Source organism: Lygodium microphyllum, chromosome 30 (genome assembly GCF_053477565.2).
Source record: "Lygodium microphyllum isolate KBCC chromosome 30, Lygodium_microphyllum_v1.1.10, whole genome shotgun sequence".
NCBI lineage: Eukaryota > Viridiplantae > Streptophyta > Polypodiopsida > Schizaeales > Lygodiaceae > Lygodium > Lygodium microphyllum.
In genome coordinates this window covers 60,273,469-60,287,662 of record NC_141164.1, presented here as the reverse complement: position 1 = coordinate 60,287,662, position 14,194 = coordinate 60,273,469, and the positions used below count along the sequence as shown (strand labels likewise).

Genomic DNA, 14,194 nt, shown 5'->3' with positions numbered 1-14,194 from the left:
ATATGAGGACATAATGAGATTTATGAGCATTTGGAATGTTTTACTAGCAAGAGACTTTAATGCATGCATAGGAAGCAACCAATCTACTTTCTTTGACACTAGGAATGAGATGTTTAGAGATATTGAATTAGATGAAGTGGGATTAGTCAAATTAGCCCAAAATAGAGAGAGAACAGAATATGGCGCATGCCTACTGGCATTGGAAAGTGCACATGGTTTGGCCATCCTTAACGGGTTGCCATAGTGGCCAGGATCTAATGGTTTCACATTTTGGAATAACAAGAAAGGGTGAAGCACAATAGACTACTTGATCAAGTATGCTTGAACACTCTTCAAACGATTGGTATGCAAAAAGAAGTGGTAATGCTTGAGCAAACTAGAAACAGAAATGTATTCCATCTTCTTGGGACATGAAAGCAAGAGAGCAAGGAAAAGGATGCATGAGAGCTAGTCACCTAAACAGATTACTAGGCAGAATGATTCGCATGAATATGCTTGCGCACTTTATGCTGTTTTTGGCCAAGACCCTATGCCACTCTCCTCAACCTGGAGACCAGCAAATCGCAGATGCCACTCTCCTCAATCTCAGGACCAGCAAATCGCAGATTGGGGGGGGGGGGGGGGGGGGGGGGGGGTGTTGTTGTTGGGAAAGCCCAAGATCATGATGGTTTAGTACCAGAACACTTCACGCATGCTTGCTATATCTTGGCTCCAGCGCTCACTCACATCTTTAATAGGGCAGTCTGTGAGGGATTTCAAACCACCTGATTAGACCATACTATTCTACCGCTCTTTAAGAGTGGAGACCCCACGCTACTTAGTAACTATCAAACCATCATGCTTGCGACACATGCTTGCCAAAATATATACCTCTATTGTGGAACAAGCATTGAGTAGATGGGCCAAGATGCATGGCCTGAGATCAAAAGGCAAAGCTGGTTTCAGGATGGAACATATAACTCTAGACCATATCCTTACATTGAGGGCAATCATCAAAGAAGGCAAGGCATTCAAGAAAAAGATCTACTGCTGTTTTGTGGAGTTTCGCAAGGCCTTTGACACGGTACCACGTGCTAGACTCAAGAGAAGAATGCAAGACATTGATGTGCTCATAGAAATACAATGGAATATCTATGCCTTGTATGAGATAGTGATAGGTAGACTGCAGACACCTGAGGGCATCTTAAATACAGTCAATGAAACCATTGGGGTGAAACAAGCCTGCCCACTTTCACAAACACTATTTGGGCTGTACACACATGAAATTTCAAAATATGTGGATAGAATTGGCGGGATTGGAGCCACCCTAGTTGGAGTGCTAATACCATTACTGCTTTATGGAAACAATATTGTACTTATATCTGACTCACCTGAGGGACTAAATAGACACTTGGATGCATTATCAGCTTTTTGCACACAAGGAGAACTTAAGGTGAACCTTGGGAAAACTAAAGTTATGGTATTTAGCACTTCAACTGCTTGGGTTAGAAGAGGTGAGCACCAGTTTACTTTCGATGGAGATCCAGTGGAGATGGTCAGGCAGTATGTTTATTTGGGGGTCACATCAAAGGGACCACATTTCTCTTGGAGAGAGACATCAGAGGCTCGTTTGGCAAAAGCATATGCAACCTTAGATGCATTGGAGAGGAAATGTGCTCACATACCGTTTCATGAACAGTGCACCAGACTTTTTGACACCCTCGTTAGACTGACACTCTAATATGGGGCAGCTATTCGGGATCCGAGACTCTTCAACACGAGGAGAGAGCCTTTGGGAGGCCAGGATGGGCCAAAGAAGAAATAATATGACGGGTAGCAGCATATGGAAAGACCACTAGTCATCATGATCTCACATATGATACGAGTGAAGAGCTCAACCCCACATGAGATTATCATAGCTGAGTTAGGAGCATCACCCATGGTGGTTGAGGCCTTGGTCCAAGCAGTGACTTTCATACATAGATTATGGGAGCTCCCCCAAGATAGATACCCACGGCTAGCCATGGCCTCTTCTAGAGAGGTAGCAGCAAAGAGTGACACACATTATTGGTATGCTCAAATGAGTACATGGATGAGTTTACACAGGTTGCAAATTGACAGACTACCCCCCTTTGACTATAGCTTGGACCGCCCTGCACTTAACCTAAGCCGATCAGAGCTGGCAACCAAACCTAAACCATGTGATCAAAGCACACATACTAAGGTTAGATACAAAGAAGACTTGGATCTAACCCCCCTCCCCCCATGGCACAATGATGGCACACTACAAAACCCACTTTCTTCAGGTATCTCAGGATGGTTTTGTCACCCACAGCCACATGGATACATAGCTGCCTCATGGAATGTGCATAGTTATCGGTCAGATCCACCACCTGACAAGTAGATGGGAGAGCATAAAAACAAAGGAATACATATGCTCACTATGTGACAAAGAGCCAGAGACAAAGAAACACTACATCTGCTGATGCGCAGTATATTATGATATATGAGGCAAATACCACTGTCTCTTTTGAGAGGGTTTTGGACCCTTGAGATGAATCATGCAATTTGAGGATCAAGAGACGCTAGGGTTTCTTCCTCGTGAAGCTCTAGAGGCATAAAGCAACTATTCTACAAAGTAGGAGGCCCCCACAACTCGGCTCAAATAGATAGAGAGTGGTCACTGACTTTTTTCACTCCTACACAACCGTGTGGCACATACCACTACTACTGCCACATAGCCTACAAGAATACATCAAAATTGGACCTCATCTTCTGTAGGTGTCCCTTTGGATAGAGCAATAGCACTAAGCCGGTCTAGGCAACCACACCCACTCAGACGAAGGCCTAGACATCCACACCACAGACAAATTAGAACCATCACTAAGCACCACAAGAGAAAAATGCCAAGACACCTCAGCCATGCAGAGATACATCTCCTTACAGAATAGACATCTCATTGATAGAGAGTTTTCTTTTTCTACTTTTAACTTTTAGATCATTGACATGTTTTCTTTTTATAGGACACTATTTCACTTTTTAGTCTTATAGGCATATTTTTCATCTTTTCTCGTTCCAAATGAGAAACACACAACCATTGTATGTATTGCTCTCGTCTCATAGGCCACATTGGCCTTTTAGAGAAGTTAATACTCTCTCTTTTTTTTGTGAAAATAATTGAATAAGTAAATATTTTACATCAGACCATCAGATCGGCTTAGAACTCTCTCTCTGAAAAATATATACATCAAACCATCTAGTCAGCATTCTCACTAAATCTCTTACATTTTGTTACATCAGACCATCAAGTCCTCCAATCTCTCTCTCTCTCTCTCTCTCTCTCTCTCTCTCTCTCTCTCTCATATGTCTACTAGAGCCAAAGACAATATATCAACTAGAGCCAGGGACTGAGGGGCACTATATTTGTTGTTGCCCAACATGCTATTAGATCCAAGCCCGTTTCTACTATCTATTTAGAGACAAGTTTGGACCACTATCTACAATCATGGATTTCACTGATTAACACCACCCTGGTATTCCTCCTTGACTATTGATAGCTTCAAGTCACGCTTTTAGGAGTACAGCAGCTCCATGACAACAATGCCCTACCCAGCGGTAGCTTACAAATTTCTTTGCAAGGGAGACTCAAAAGGTTTTAGCACAATCCAAGGCTCAATCATCTACACATCCACATGGGATATTCTGATTGATTGAGCCATCCATCTTGGCTGATCTGGATGTCCCAGACTCCAACACAAACATCCTCTGCACTTCCATAGATGGATACAAGAGATTATGGCTCGGGCTAGAGCCACACCCTCTACACCTCCATAAGACTATATCAACTAGAGCTCTTTATTCGTCGCCTAGAGTTCTCCTTACTTAAAGCTTTTAGCTTTCATGTACTATTTATTACACATCATTTACTATTTTGTACTATCATACAAATGATTGGAACTCATGGTCTCATAGGTTATTTTGACTCTTTGCAGATGGTAATATTTCATTTCATTTCATTCCATGTCACACACATACACACACCCACACACACACAAAAGAATGAAGAGCCTCTCTCGACATCCACCCTATGCTTTGCTTTTATATATGATGTATCATGTATCATGCATCATGTATGCACTCTAGTTTGTCTACTTGTAGCATGTTGCACATGTTACACATGAAGTTTCCTCTTGTTACCCTCATGTATTCATCTTATGAACTCAAGTGAAAATTTTTAGTTATAAATATGTGTTCTATCATCTATAGTCAAAAATAACTAAGTGTTTTCTTAAATACTAATATGGTACCATACCATACGAAATCTCAAGATAACAATTAGCACCATATTTTATCGTATCGTACAATAGTGTCCAAATCATGGCACACCTTCACTATACATAACCACAAACGACCAAGGGTCAGGACTTTTCAATGGCAAGAATGTCTACTCCAAAGAAGGATATCCAAAATGATGGTATTGTATTAGTGCCATGACTCCGTCAACCAAGCCCATTTTTTGTGCTTGCCTTATGTCTGCTACACTAATGGTGAATGGAGCAAGTTGTCTATCCTTCACTCCTAATGTGAGAAGTGTGGCTGTGGGCATTATATCTAACCATCGTCCACAATAGTTCCCTTAAAGATATTTTGTACATATTCTTGAACTATGGGACTAAGAATACAAACTTGGAGAAGGGAGAGCTGAAATCAATTATGATTTTCAAATTTTATGGAGTAAGAAGTCTATAATAATCCCCTAGCCACAATTATTCAAGAAGATCGATGATATAATTGCTCTTGGCTTTGTCAGAGAGACAACTCTATCACCTTGTAGCCCTCCTTAAGCCTTAGTACAACATTTGTAAAATCCTTGGGAGCACCAACAAAATTGAGTAGGGTCTACCAATAAATACTAGAGAAAACTTTTTTTTTCAAAGTTCAAACTTCGCAATTTTCTATAGAGGCCTCAAAGTTCTCCAAAGGTTATAAAGGGAAATTTTATGAGGGGAACTATGAATTTTTTCCAAAGGGAGACGAAGAACTATGAGTTTTCTCCAAAGATTATCAAGGGAAAATTTATGAGGGGAACTATAAGTTTTCTCCCAAGGTTATAAAGGGAAATTTTATGAGGGGAACTATGAGTTTTCTCTAGAGGGAGAAGAAGAACTTCAAAATGAATTTTCTGCAGAGGCAAACAAAGGATTCTGAATGGCTTCAACATGGACCTATGCTCCTTTGGGCACATTTATTAAGGGCCCACATGCACAATTTATAGACAAAGCCATCTCTATCAAATTGGTAGACTAACGAGCTTCATGGCTTTTACTATTGAGACAATCTTCAGCATAATGATCTTGAGAATTTGGGTACAACAAATATGTGAAAGAGCACTTAGAAGCGTTCACATATTTTTATAATGTTGGTACTCTCCACGGCTATAATACAAAATGGGACAGTTACAGGAATCATGAGGGGCTCTCAACCTTCTTGACAGATTTGTAGGATACACATATATACAAGAGGAAATGGGGATGATAGAAAGGGGGAATTGTTGGAGGATCATGGAAAAGATTAAGGAGATACTAGATAGTAGGAGCCATGGGTTTGTGGAAGGAAAATAGGATTGTTTTGGAGAAAGAGTAGAATGAGGAAGGTGAGGGGGAGGGACAAGAGGAAATTTTCCTATGCGAGTGCTTTCAAGGCATTGTCATAGTAGAAGTCAATGTCCCCATGTCCCACTTTGTGATAGAAACTACAAAAGTTTTGTTGTGGGATCTCTTAACACGTCCTTCTTACAAACAATGGTTAAACCAAGGAGTGGCTCAATGGAAGCACTAAAGCTAAAGGCAAACCCACCCTTGAGGCATAGTCACAAGGGACGCAAGGGATGCGGACCCGGAACATAGGGACCCCATCCCAAAACCCAAGACCCATCTCCAATGCTTTGGAAAGTGTGTGTTTCCATGTAGTGGTCCACGTTCTCTATTCAAAAGCTATCATAGGAGTTCTACAAGTAAAAACTACAAGGGCTTAGAGGTGTCAAAGTTATGGTAGCAACAATGAGAGGGGAGTCTCTACTGAGTTCAAGATGAATACAGCACCTCTTAGACTTGGATAGGTCTCTTATCCAAAGGGGACATTCTATTTGTGGTCATTGTGGCTAGTAGAGATTGAGTGCCCACTTTCACAGTGACAGTCAGCTTCAAAGACAGGACTTAAATCAAGCAAAGTTCATGGGCTGCTCTAGATAGAGGATCAAAGTAGTGGCAGCATATGAGAGGAGATGGTACACTAATCTGAAACAGGTCACTTGATTGATTGATGGATGGGAGACCCTAGGTTTGTCAGAGGAGACCCCTACAAAAATTACAATGGGATCTAGAAGAGTGGGCCTAGAGAGACCCGTTCCTTCACACGCCAAGCATTGAACCCTTCATAGCTACACCATCAAGCTAGAGAGGAGGATATGCATGACCAACATGAAAGCAAAGTCAGCAGCCACTCGTCACTAGCATAGGCAACTTATCTCAAATACCTTCAGTAGACTTTTTGGAAAAGTAGGATGACAACTCCAAACCTACAAAGATTTCTCTCTTCCCATGGCTGGCAGCACGTAGGAGTTTGGCAGTTGATGCATGGAGTGGTTATGGCAAGGCCCCAATGGCATGTGCAAAATGCAAAGTTAGAGGAGACTCAAAAGCACTGCCAATAGGATTGTCCGGGACTCAAGGTATCGAGGAGAGCCTAGAAAACGTTCACAAAACATCAAAGACTATGTAGTGGCTTTCTTTCTTACTTTTCTTTTCTTTGGTGGTTATTATTTGGGTCACGATAATGTGTGGCTCACAAACATAGGCTCACCATGATATGAGCATTTTCAAGTGAGTAGCTCTAAGCCTAATATGAGCAGTTTCAAGGGAGTCACTCTTTTCTCATCATTGTCTAGCATTTGAGTAGAATCCTCACTCCACATTACTTGCAATCATCGTGGACTCAAGGACATTGTCATGCTAGCTAGTGTCATGCTTGGTTGGTTCATTGGGACTGCAAGATCTAGTTGTATTATTGACCTTTAGGATGTTTCCAATGGAGACCTCTTTCAAGGAGACCATCCATTCAAAGTAGGAGATAGGACAGGCTGCAGCTTGCAAGGTGATTCTAAGTGGATGAGGAGAGACCCTTTTGTGCCGACATTGGGTTCTGCCATCTTTTTCCACCTAGCCCCTCATATGGTCTCACAATGTAGCCCACCAGATTGGTTGGTCACACAACTATTGCATTAATGACATAGTAACAGGGAATGGCTGTCCCGAGGCCCCGGAACGCGGGAACGCCGTCCCAAACGGATGGGCCGAATGGGGACGCCTAAATGGGACAGGGACATCCCCTGTCCCGTCCCCAACAGCCGTCCCCCCATCCCTGCAGTCCCCTACCTCGTCCCCTTGCCACGTCCCCTGTTAGGGGACGTTTTTGACTTTTTTCTTTTTTTTTTGGAGTGGGTGTCTTTTAGGGGGTGGTTTTTTTGTATGTTCTTTGGTAGTATACGTTCACCCCCACACACAGTAACATGGGACCGGTTTTGGGGATAGGGACAGGCCCATGGGGACAAGAATAATAAATTGCCATCTCCTGTTACCATGAGAGGGGGCTCTAACATGGGGATGGGACTGGGACGGGAAGCTACAAAATGGGCATCCCCTATTACTATGCCCACACATCCATCCACCACATCACATGCATACATTTTCAAATGCTATTTATGTATGTCGTTCCCTCCCGCGTCCCACCCCGTCCCCGTTCCTTGCTTTTAGCCGTCCCCCATCCCCAACCCCATCCTTGTCCCCGTCCCCATCCCCGTTCCCGTTCCCGTTCCCCATTCCATGTTACTATGATTTATGATGTCCTTAGTTGCTCTTCACAGAGCCTTCAAAAACTTTACCTTAGGGGGGTTTTTTCTTCAAGGTGTCACTAATACGATTTCCTTTTCTTTGGAAACATGAAAATACCATATGCTTTGACATTACCAGGCCGCCAAATCAAGCTTTCTACACATCCCTTGTACTAGACACTCTATACAAGCCATTAGATCTGTCATCCACCAGTTTTGCTGACTGGAGACTTCTGTAAAGGACTCACTTGATTCAGAAAAAACAGTTTTCACAGTGCTAAATATCGAAGATAATCAATCTTGTACCTTCAAATTCTCTCCATAGAAGTTCAAATTTTGCAGCTCCAGAGTATTTGCCGAAACAAATAGAAGAAACTGCACCATTGAGGAAATCACATTTCCCTTTGAGAGCTGCTCGCTGAATGTTCTTAATAGTGTTCTGCACCACTCACACAAGACGACAGCATAGTTAATTCCACTAGAATTTTGAATCTTCAGTGGAATTCTGGAATGCTTGAATATAAGTATTAGTTTTCTTACTTGAAAAAGGCTGAGTGTCAGCGGTGCAGATGTATTCAGGCTGGTAGTGAATGCACGATATCCAGCAGCATTAAATCCAACCACAAGTCCTGTGTGTGTTATCATGTCACCCAATAGCATTAAATGCTGTGTATGAACAGAGCTGCCAAAAATTCGGAATACATTTTTCAATCGCTGCAAAACATTGTACAATCCAAGTTAGTCTCAAAACCAAATGTGTTTACTCTTTCTTTGCTACAATGAGCACAGAAAAGGTGCTTCATACATCTATAACAACCTGAAAAATGCATGCACGGGATGCTTCAATCCCGTGTGTCTCAAATAAACCTTGTATGCTCCCTGGCATGGTTCGAGACCAATCTATAAGATCTTGGAAAGGCAGTGTCAGATTTTTTACTAAATGCCATGCATCACTCTTTCTTTTAACCTGGTCTCGCTTCACCATAATCTCAATAACAGGTTCTGGTTGTTCAGAGAGCCATGACTCGTGTGCAAGATCAGAGGACATGATTTCCACTGACTGCAAATTATTGTACCCTGTAAGATTACAATTGATTGTATTAAAAGAATGTGTGGTATGGACTGCATAATCATTCTTCACCTCATTACATATGATGCAGATAAACATTTGCAACAATGCGGTATCGAGTTTTTTTCCCAGACAAGCAAAATTCTCTTTAATAAAGCTCCCCCCAGGACGATGTATCCTAAGGCAAGCACAAAGTATAAACCAGCCCTGTAAGGGACTTCCTGTACAAAAAAAATCTGTAAGTATCAAGCTTGTCCCAGGAAAGTTTATAAGAACAAAAGAGTAGAACCTCTTCTTTACTAATTGCAAATACTATTGAGTATATATGAAACCAATGGAATTGTATACCTAATAGTATTACATGTCTATGTAAGTACAGGAATACCTCCAAGTATGAATGGCTTAAGAAAAATGCCACTAGCATTATACCATTCACAATATCTGTATGTACAAGTTCAATACTACCCGCATTTACACCCACTGATGGCTTGCACACTCTTCAGGCAACTTCAAGTTTCTTCAATTATGGATTCTCTGTATGCCAGCCATCTTGAGACTTGAACCTGGTGCATTATTCTTTATCTCACAAGGCGGCAGCATTTGATAAACCATAGTTGATGTTGGACATCCATGTAACATTATTTCAAAAAGCTCAAGAAATTGAAAGGTGGCAAAGAACAAGAACAATAAAAAGATGAAAAGAAGTGTTGGGATATAAAGGCCCGCTGACCTCCATGTATATAGTACACGCACACTGTACATGTGAACGCACCCTTGACGTGCCCTAAGTATAAATACATTTTATTCTTTGTATACCAACATATTGTTGGGTACACTCTTATCGTCTTGGACTTTCACTCTACTCACACTCACTCCAGCCGTCACACTCATACGCTCACTCTTGCTCGATCTCAAACTCTCTCGAGTATGTCCTTCCAGTTCCAACAACTAGTATCAAAGCCTAAGGTTCTGTGCACGCTTCCCAACGTCCTACCGGTCGAAAACGACCAGCAAGAGGGCAACTGAGCATTCGTGTCGTGAAGCAGCAGGCGGACGGCTGAGCTTTCGTGTCCTAGAGTGACGGGGCGCAGAGGTCGCCTAGCGGGCGACAAGCAGGCGGCGCCGGCGGGCAAGTGTGACGTCAGATGTGACCAAGCAAGGTCAACGGATCCCCCCCCCCCCTCCCCTTCGTCATTTCGTAAATCCCTGACTTTTTTTAAAATCTTTTCTTGAATCCCTCCTCTTTGGCAGGAGTTCACACACTAGAGGCACAATTTCAAAATCTGTGCAAATCTGGCCACAAAATTTGGGGCTTTTCCCAGATTTGGCATCATTCATGCCTATCAGTGACTTTTGAGTCAGAAATTGCAAACATCGCGAGCGGTGACCTCAATTAAATTGGGGATTTTGCCAATTTTGTCGAAATTTTGCATTTTTGGGTAAAATTTCTTGACATTGGATCTCAAAAATTTGGGCCTTTTCATGTATTGGCAAAGCTTTACTCAGCTGGGTCAGATTGACTGACATTCATGCAATTTTGGACTTGAAATTTTGGGGATTTGAGCAGAATTTTGGTAAATTTCTGCATCTTTTGCCCGTGCAGTGGCTGGTTAATGTATAAACAGCAGAGATTTATTTCTGGTTGAGGAAAAACAGCAGGGTATTTTACTGGTTCAGCTTGTGCTTCTGCAAACTAGTGCATTTACTCTTGTGTTCGTGATAAAATGGCTACAACTTCTTCCAATTCAGACATCAAGAGTTTGATGGAGATTAAACGGTTTGATGGTCATGGATTTGACCTTTGGAAAGACCGTATGCAGGGCATTTTGTTCCTAAAGGATTGTGAGGATGCTTTGCAGGAAGATAAACCCGCACTAATGTCTGATGCAGATTGGGCCAGAGTGCATAAAAAGGTTGTGGCTTACATAAAGATGGGTGTCACTGATGACATTCTGACAGACATTAAGGGTTTACACACAGGTTATGCAATATGGGAGAAGCTGAAAACTACTTATGAGATCATCACACCTATTAATCAGGTGCATTTAATGCGCAAGTTGGTGAATATGCGACTGGATGAGTCAAAGCCTGCAACTGAGCACTTGAGTGTATTTACAGGGATTCCAAATCAGCTCAAAGATGCACACTTGGACTTTGATGATAAGTTGAGGGCGATCTTTTTGATCATGACACTGCCGGACTCGTGGGAAACCTTGGTGGTTTCACTCAGCAATAACCCCAATCTCTCGTATGATGGGGTGAGGGGTTCTATCTTGAATGAAGAAATTAGACGTATGTCTAGTGGAGAAGGCAACAACTCAGGTTATAATGTAAGAGGCAAGGCTGAAAAGAAAAATGCATATGCAGGGCAAAGAAATAGGAGCAAGAGCAAAGGAAAGGATAAGAGTGACATCACTTGCTATCATTGTGGTCAAAAGGGCCACAAGAAACCTGATTGCAGGTACTACAAGAAGGAACAAGAGAGAAAGAAAAATGCAGGAGATAAAAAGAAAAAGGAAGAAAAAGACAGATACATTGGAGACATCCAAAGGCAAAGAAAAGGCCAATGTGGCCTCCAATGTGGTCATAGAGGAGCTTTCAGATACGGAGGCTGATGTATTATGTGTAGTTGATTACGATGCCCTTGTATGTCACATACAGGATATGCAGATTACCAAGGCTGATGTGAATGATGCACTCTTGTCAATTGATGATGGTGTCACTCAGACTTGGATTGTAGACTTTGGTGCCTCTTTCCATGTAACTCCTTCCTTGGAGTGTTTTGCTAAGTTCAATGTAAGCAGTTATGGAAGGGTGTACCTTGGAAATAACCATGCTTGCAGCATTGATGGGATTGGCACTGTACACTTGTCTTTAGACAATGGTCAAGAGCTTGTGTTGAAAGAGGTCAGATATGTGCCTGGCATTAAAAAGATTTTACTATCTGTTGGTCAGCTTGACTTGCATGGCTATACCACACTGCTTGGTGGTGGTCTGTGGAAAGTAAAAAGGGGTTCCATGCTGATTGCAAAAGGAACAAAGAAGGGCACATTGTATTGTTTGCATTGTAAAGCCTTGAATGGCAAGTTTCTTGCAGTTGCTGAAATTTGCAGCCACTTGGAGTTATGGCATAAGAGATTAGGCCATATGAGCCAAAAAGGACTTGATGTTCTTACCTCTCTGAAGAGGGTTGATGGAAAAGACTCTAAACTTGATTTTTGTAATGAGTGTCAGTTTGGAAAGCAAATAAAAATTTCATTTTACTCTGGTGTCTCTCGTAAGTCCAATGTCTTGGACTTAGTGCATTCTAATGTATATAGTATGCCCGTGAAATCATTGGGTGGTGCTGCATATTGTCTCCTTTATTGATGATTGTTCCAAGACGATTTGGATGTACTTGCTGAAAAAGAAAAGTGAAGCGTTTACTGTTTTTAAAACTTTTCATGCATTTGTGACCACTCAGATAGATAGAAAGCTGAAATGCTTGAGAACTAATAATGGGGGTGAGTTCACATCGACTGAATTCAAGTCATTTTGTGACTTACATGGTATTAAGAGGGAGCTTACAGCTCCTTATAGTCCTTCTTCAAATAGGATGGCTAAAAGATATAACAAGACTTTATGCGAAAGAGTGCGGTGCATGCTATCCACTGCCAATCTCCCTCATGCATTTTGGGGAGAGGAACTCAAAACCGCGGTTCACATTTGCAACTGCTCTCCAAATAGGTCCTTAAATAATGGCATCCTTGAGGAGGTTTGGTCTGGAAAATCGGCCTCATATGACCATTTACGTATATTTGGCTGTGATACTTTTGTACATGTTAGGGATGAGCCGAGGAACAAACTTGACCCAAAATCCACCAAAGGCATTTTCATGGGCTATGGTGATGAGGGTGAATTTGGCTACAAAGTGTGGTTACCTCAGTCCAAGAAAATTATTCACAGCCGTAATGTTGTGTTTAATGAGGCAAAATTGCTGAAAGGCTCTTTAGCCTCTAATGAAGATTTGAAAAAGGTGAAATTTCAGAGTTTACAGCCACCCGTAACTTCAAAAAATGAGCCTCAAGGTGCTGTACCACAGGCTGACTCTGATGATCAGCCGGTTACTTTTGAGCTAGATGATGATGGACAGCAAATAGAAGCACAAGGAGGTCATGGACAGCAAGATAGGCTTGCCGATTATGAAAATGCAGGTGCTGGAAATGAAAATGAAGGTGCTGTACAGCATGAACAAGATGCTGAAAATGGTTTACAACAACAAATGAATGCTGAAAATAATATACCTCCTTATGTAGACCCAATTCCTGAAAATGTTGATCATTGGGTACGCAGGTCTACACGCGTAAGAAGGCAACCACATACGTTTCACCCCTCCTTGCATTATGTGATGCTTATAGATGAGGGTGAGCCTCTTACATACAAAGAGCCCAAGTCATGTGAGTTCAGCAATAAGTGGGAGCTAGCTATGCATGAAGAGATTAAATCTCTATATGCAAATGATACGTGGAATCTTGTGTCATTACCAAAGGAAAAGAAGCCACTTCCAAACAAATGGGTGTACAAAGTCAAGACAGTTGATGGGAAACCCAAGTACAAGGCAAGGCTAGTTGCCAAAGGTTATGCACAAAAGGAAGGGATTGACTTCCAAGAGGTCTTCTCACCTATTGTGAAGATGACCACTTTACGTGTGCTTTTTGCTCTTACTGCTGTTTTGGATTTAGAGCTGTATCAAATGGATGTAAAAACAGCTTTCTTGCATGGTGACATTGACGAGGAAATCTACATGAAACAACCCGAGGGCTTTGTAGTTCTTGGAAAAGTAGAGATCGTGTGTAAGCTAAAGTGCAGCCTGTATGGACTGAAGCAAGCACCACGGCAATGGTACAAAAATTTTGATACTTTTATGCTATCTCATGAGTTTACACGTAGCCATGCAAATCATTACTTGTACATGAAAAAGGATACAGATGACAGCCCCATAATACTTGTTTTGTATGTGGATGATATGTTACTAGCTGAGAAAAGAAAGACTAGCTTGGGTGCTCTCAAAAATCAGCTGAATCAGTTTTCTCCATGAAAGATTTGGGGAACGCAGAGCATATTTTGGGCATGAGGATTCGTAGAGATAGAATGCAGAAATTGCTATTTTTATCACAAGAAAAGTAATTTGGAAAGGTACTGGACAGATTTAACATGGCTGAAGCTAAGCCTTTTGGGGTACCCTTACCTCCTTATCTCAAGCTTAGCAAAGCCGACAG

General features: G+C 41.8%; 1 protein-coding gene across 8 annotated transcripts in view; it reads right to left on the bottom strand.

Annotated features, from left to right (window-relative positions):
• Positions 1–14,194, bottom strand: part of LOC148009902 (DNA-directed RNA polymerase V subunit 1-like) — a 222,927-nt gene that overhangs the window by 110,605 nt on the left and 98,128 nt on the right. For 5 of the 8 annotated variants that reach the window (XM_087672949.1, XM_087672950.1, XM_087672951.1 and 2 more), the window contains 4 exons: positions 8,685–8,944; positions 8,408–8,581; positions 8,174–8,306; positions 8,004–8,100 (listed from right to left, as the gene is read on the bottom strand). In XM_087672949.1, the coding sequence (XP_087529075.1) occupies positions 8,004–8,100; positions 8,174–8,306; positions 8,408–8,581; positions 8,685–8,944 (664 nt within the window). The remainder of the gene's footprint in view (positions 1–8,003; positions 8,101–8,173; positions 8,307–8,407; positions 8,582–8,684; positions 8,945–14,194) is intronic. The other 3 variants (XR_015689707.1, XR_015689708.1, XM_087672952.1) reach the window with 1 other exon arrangement.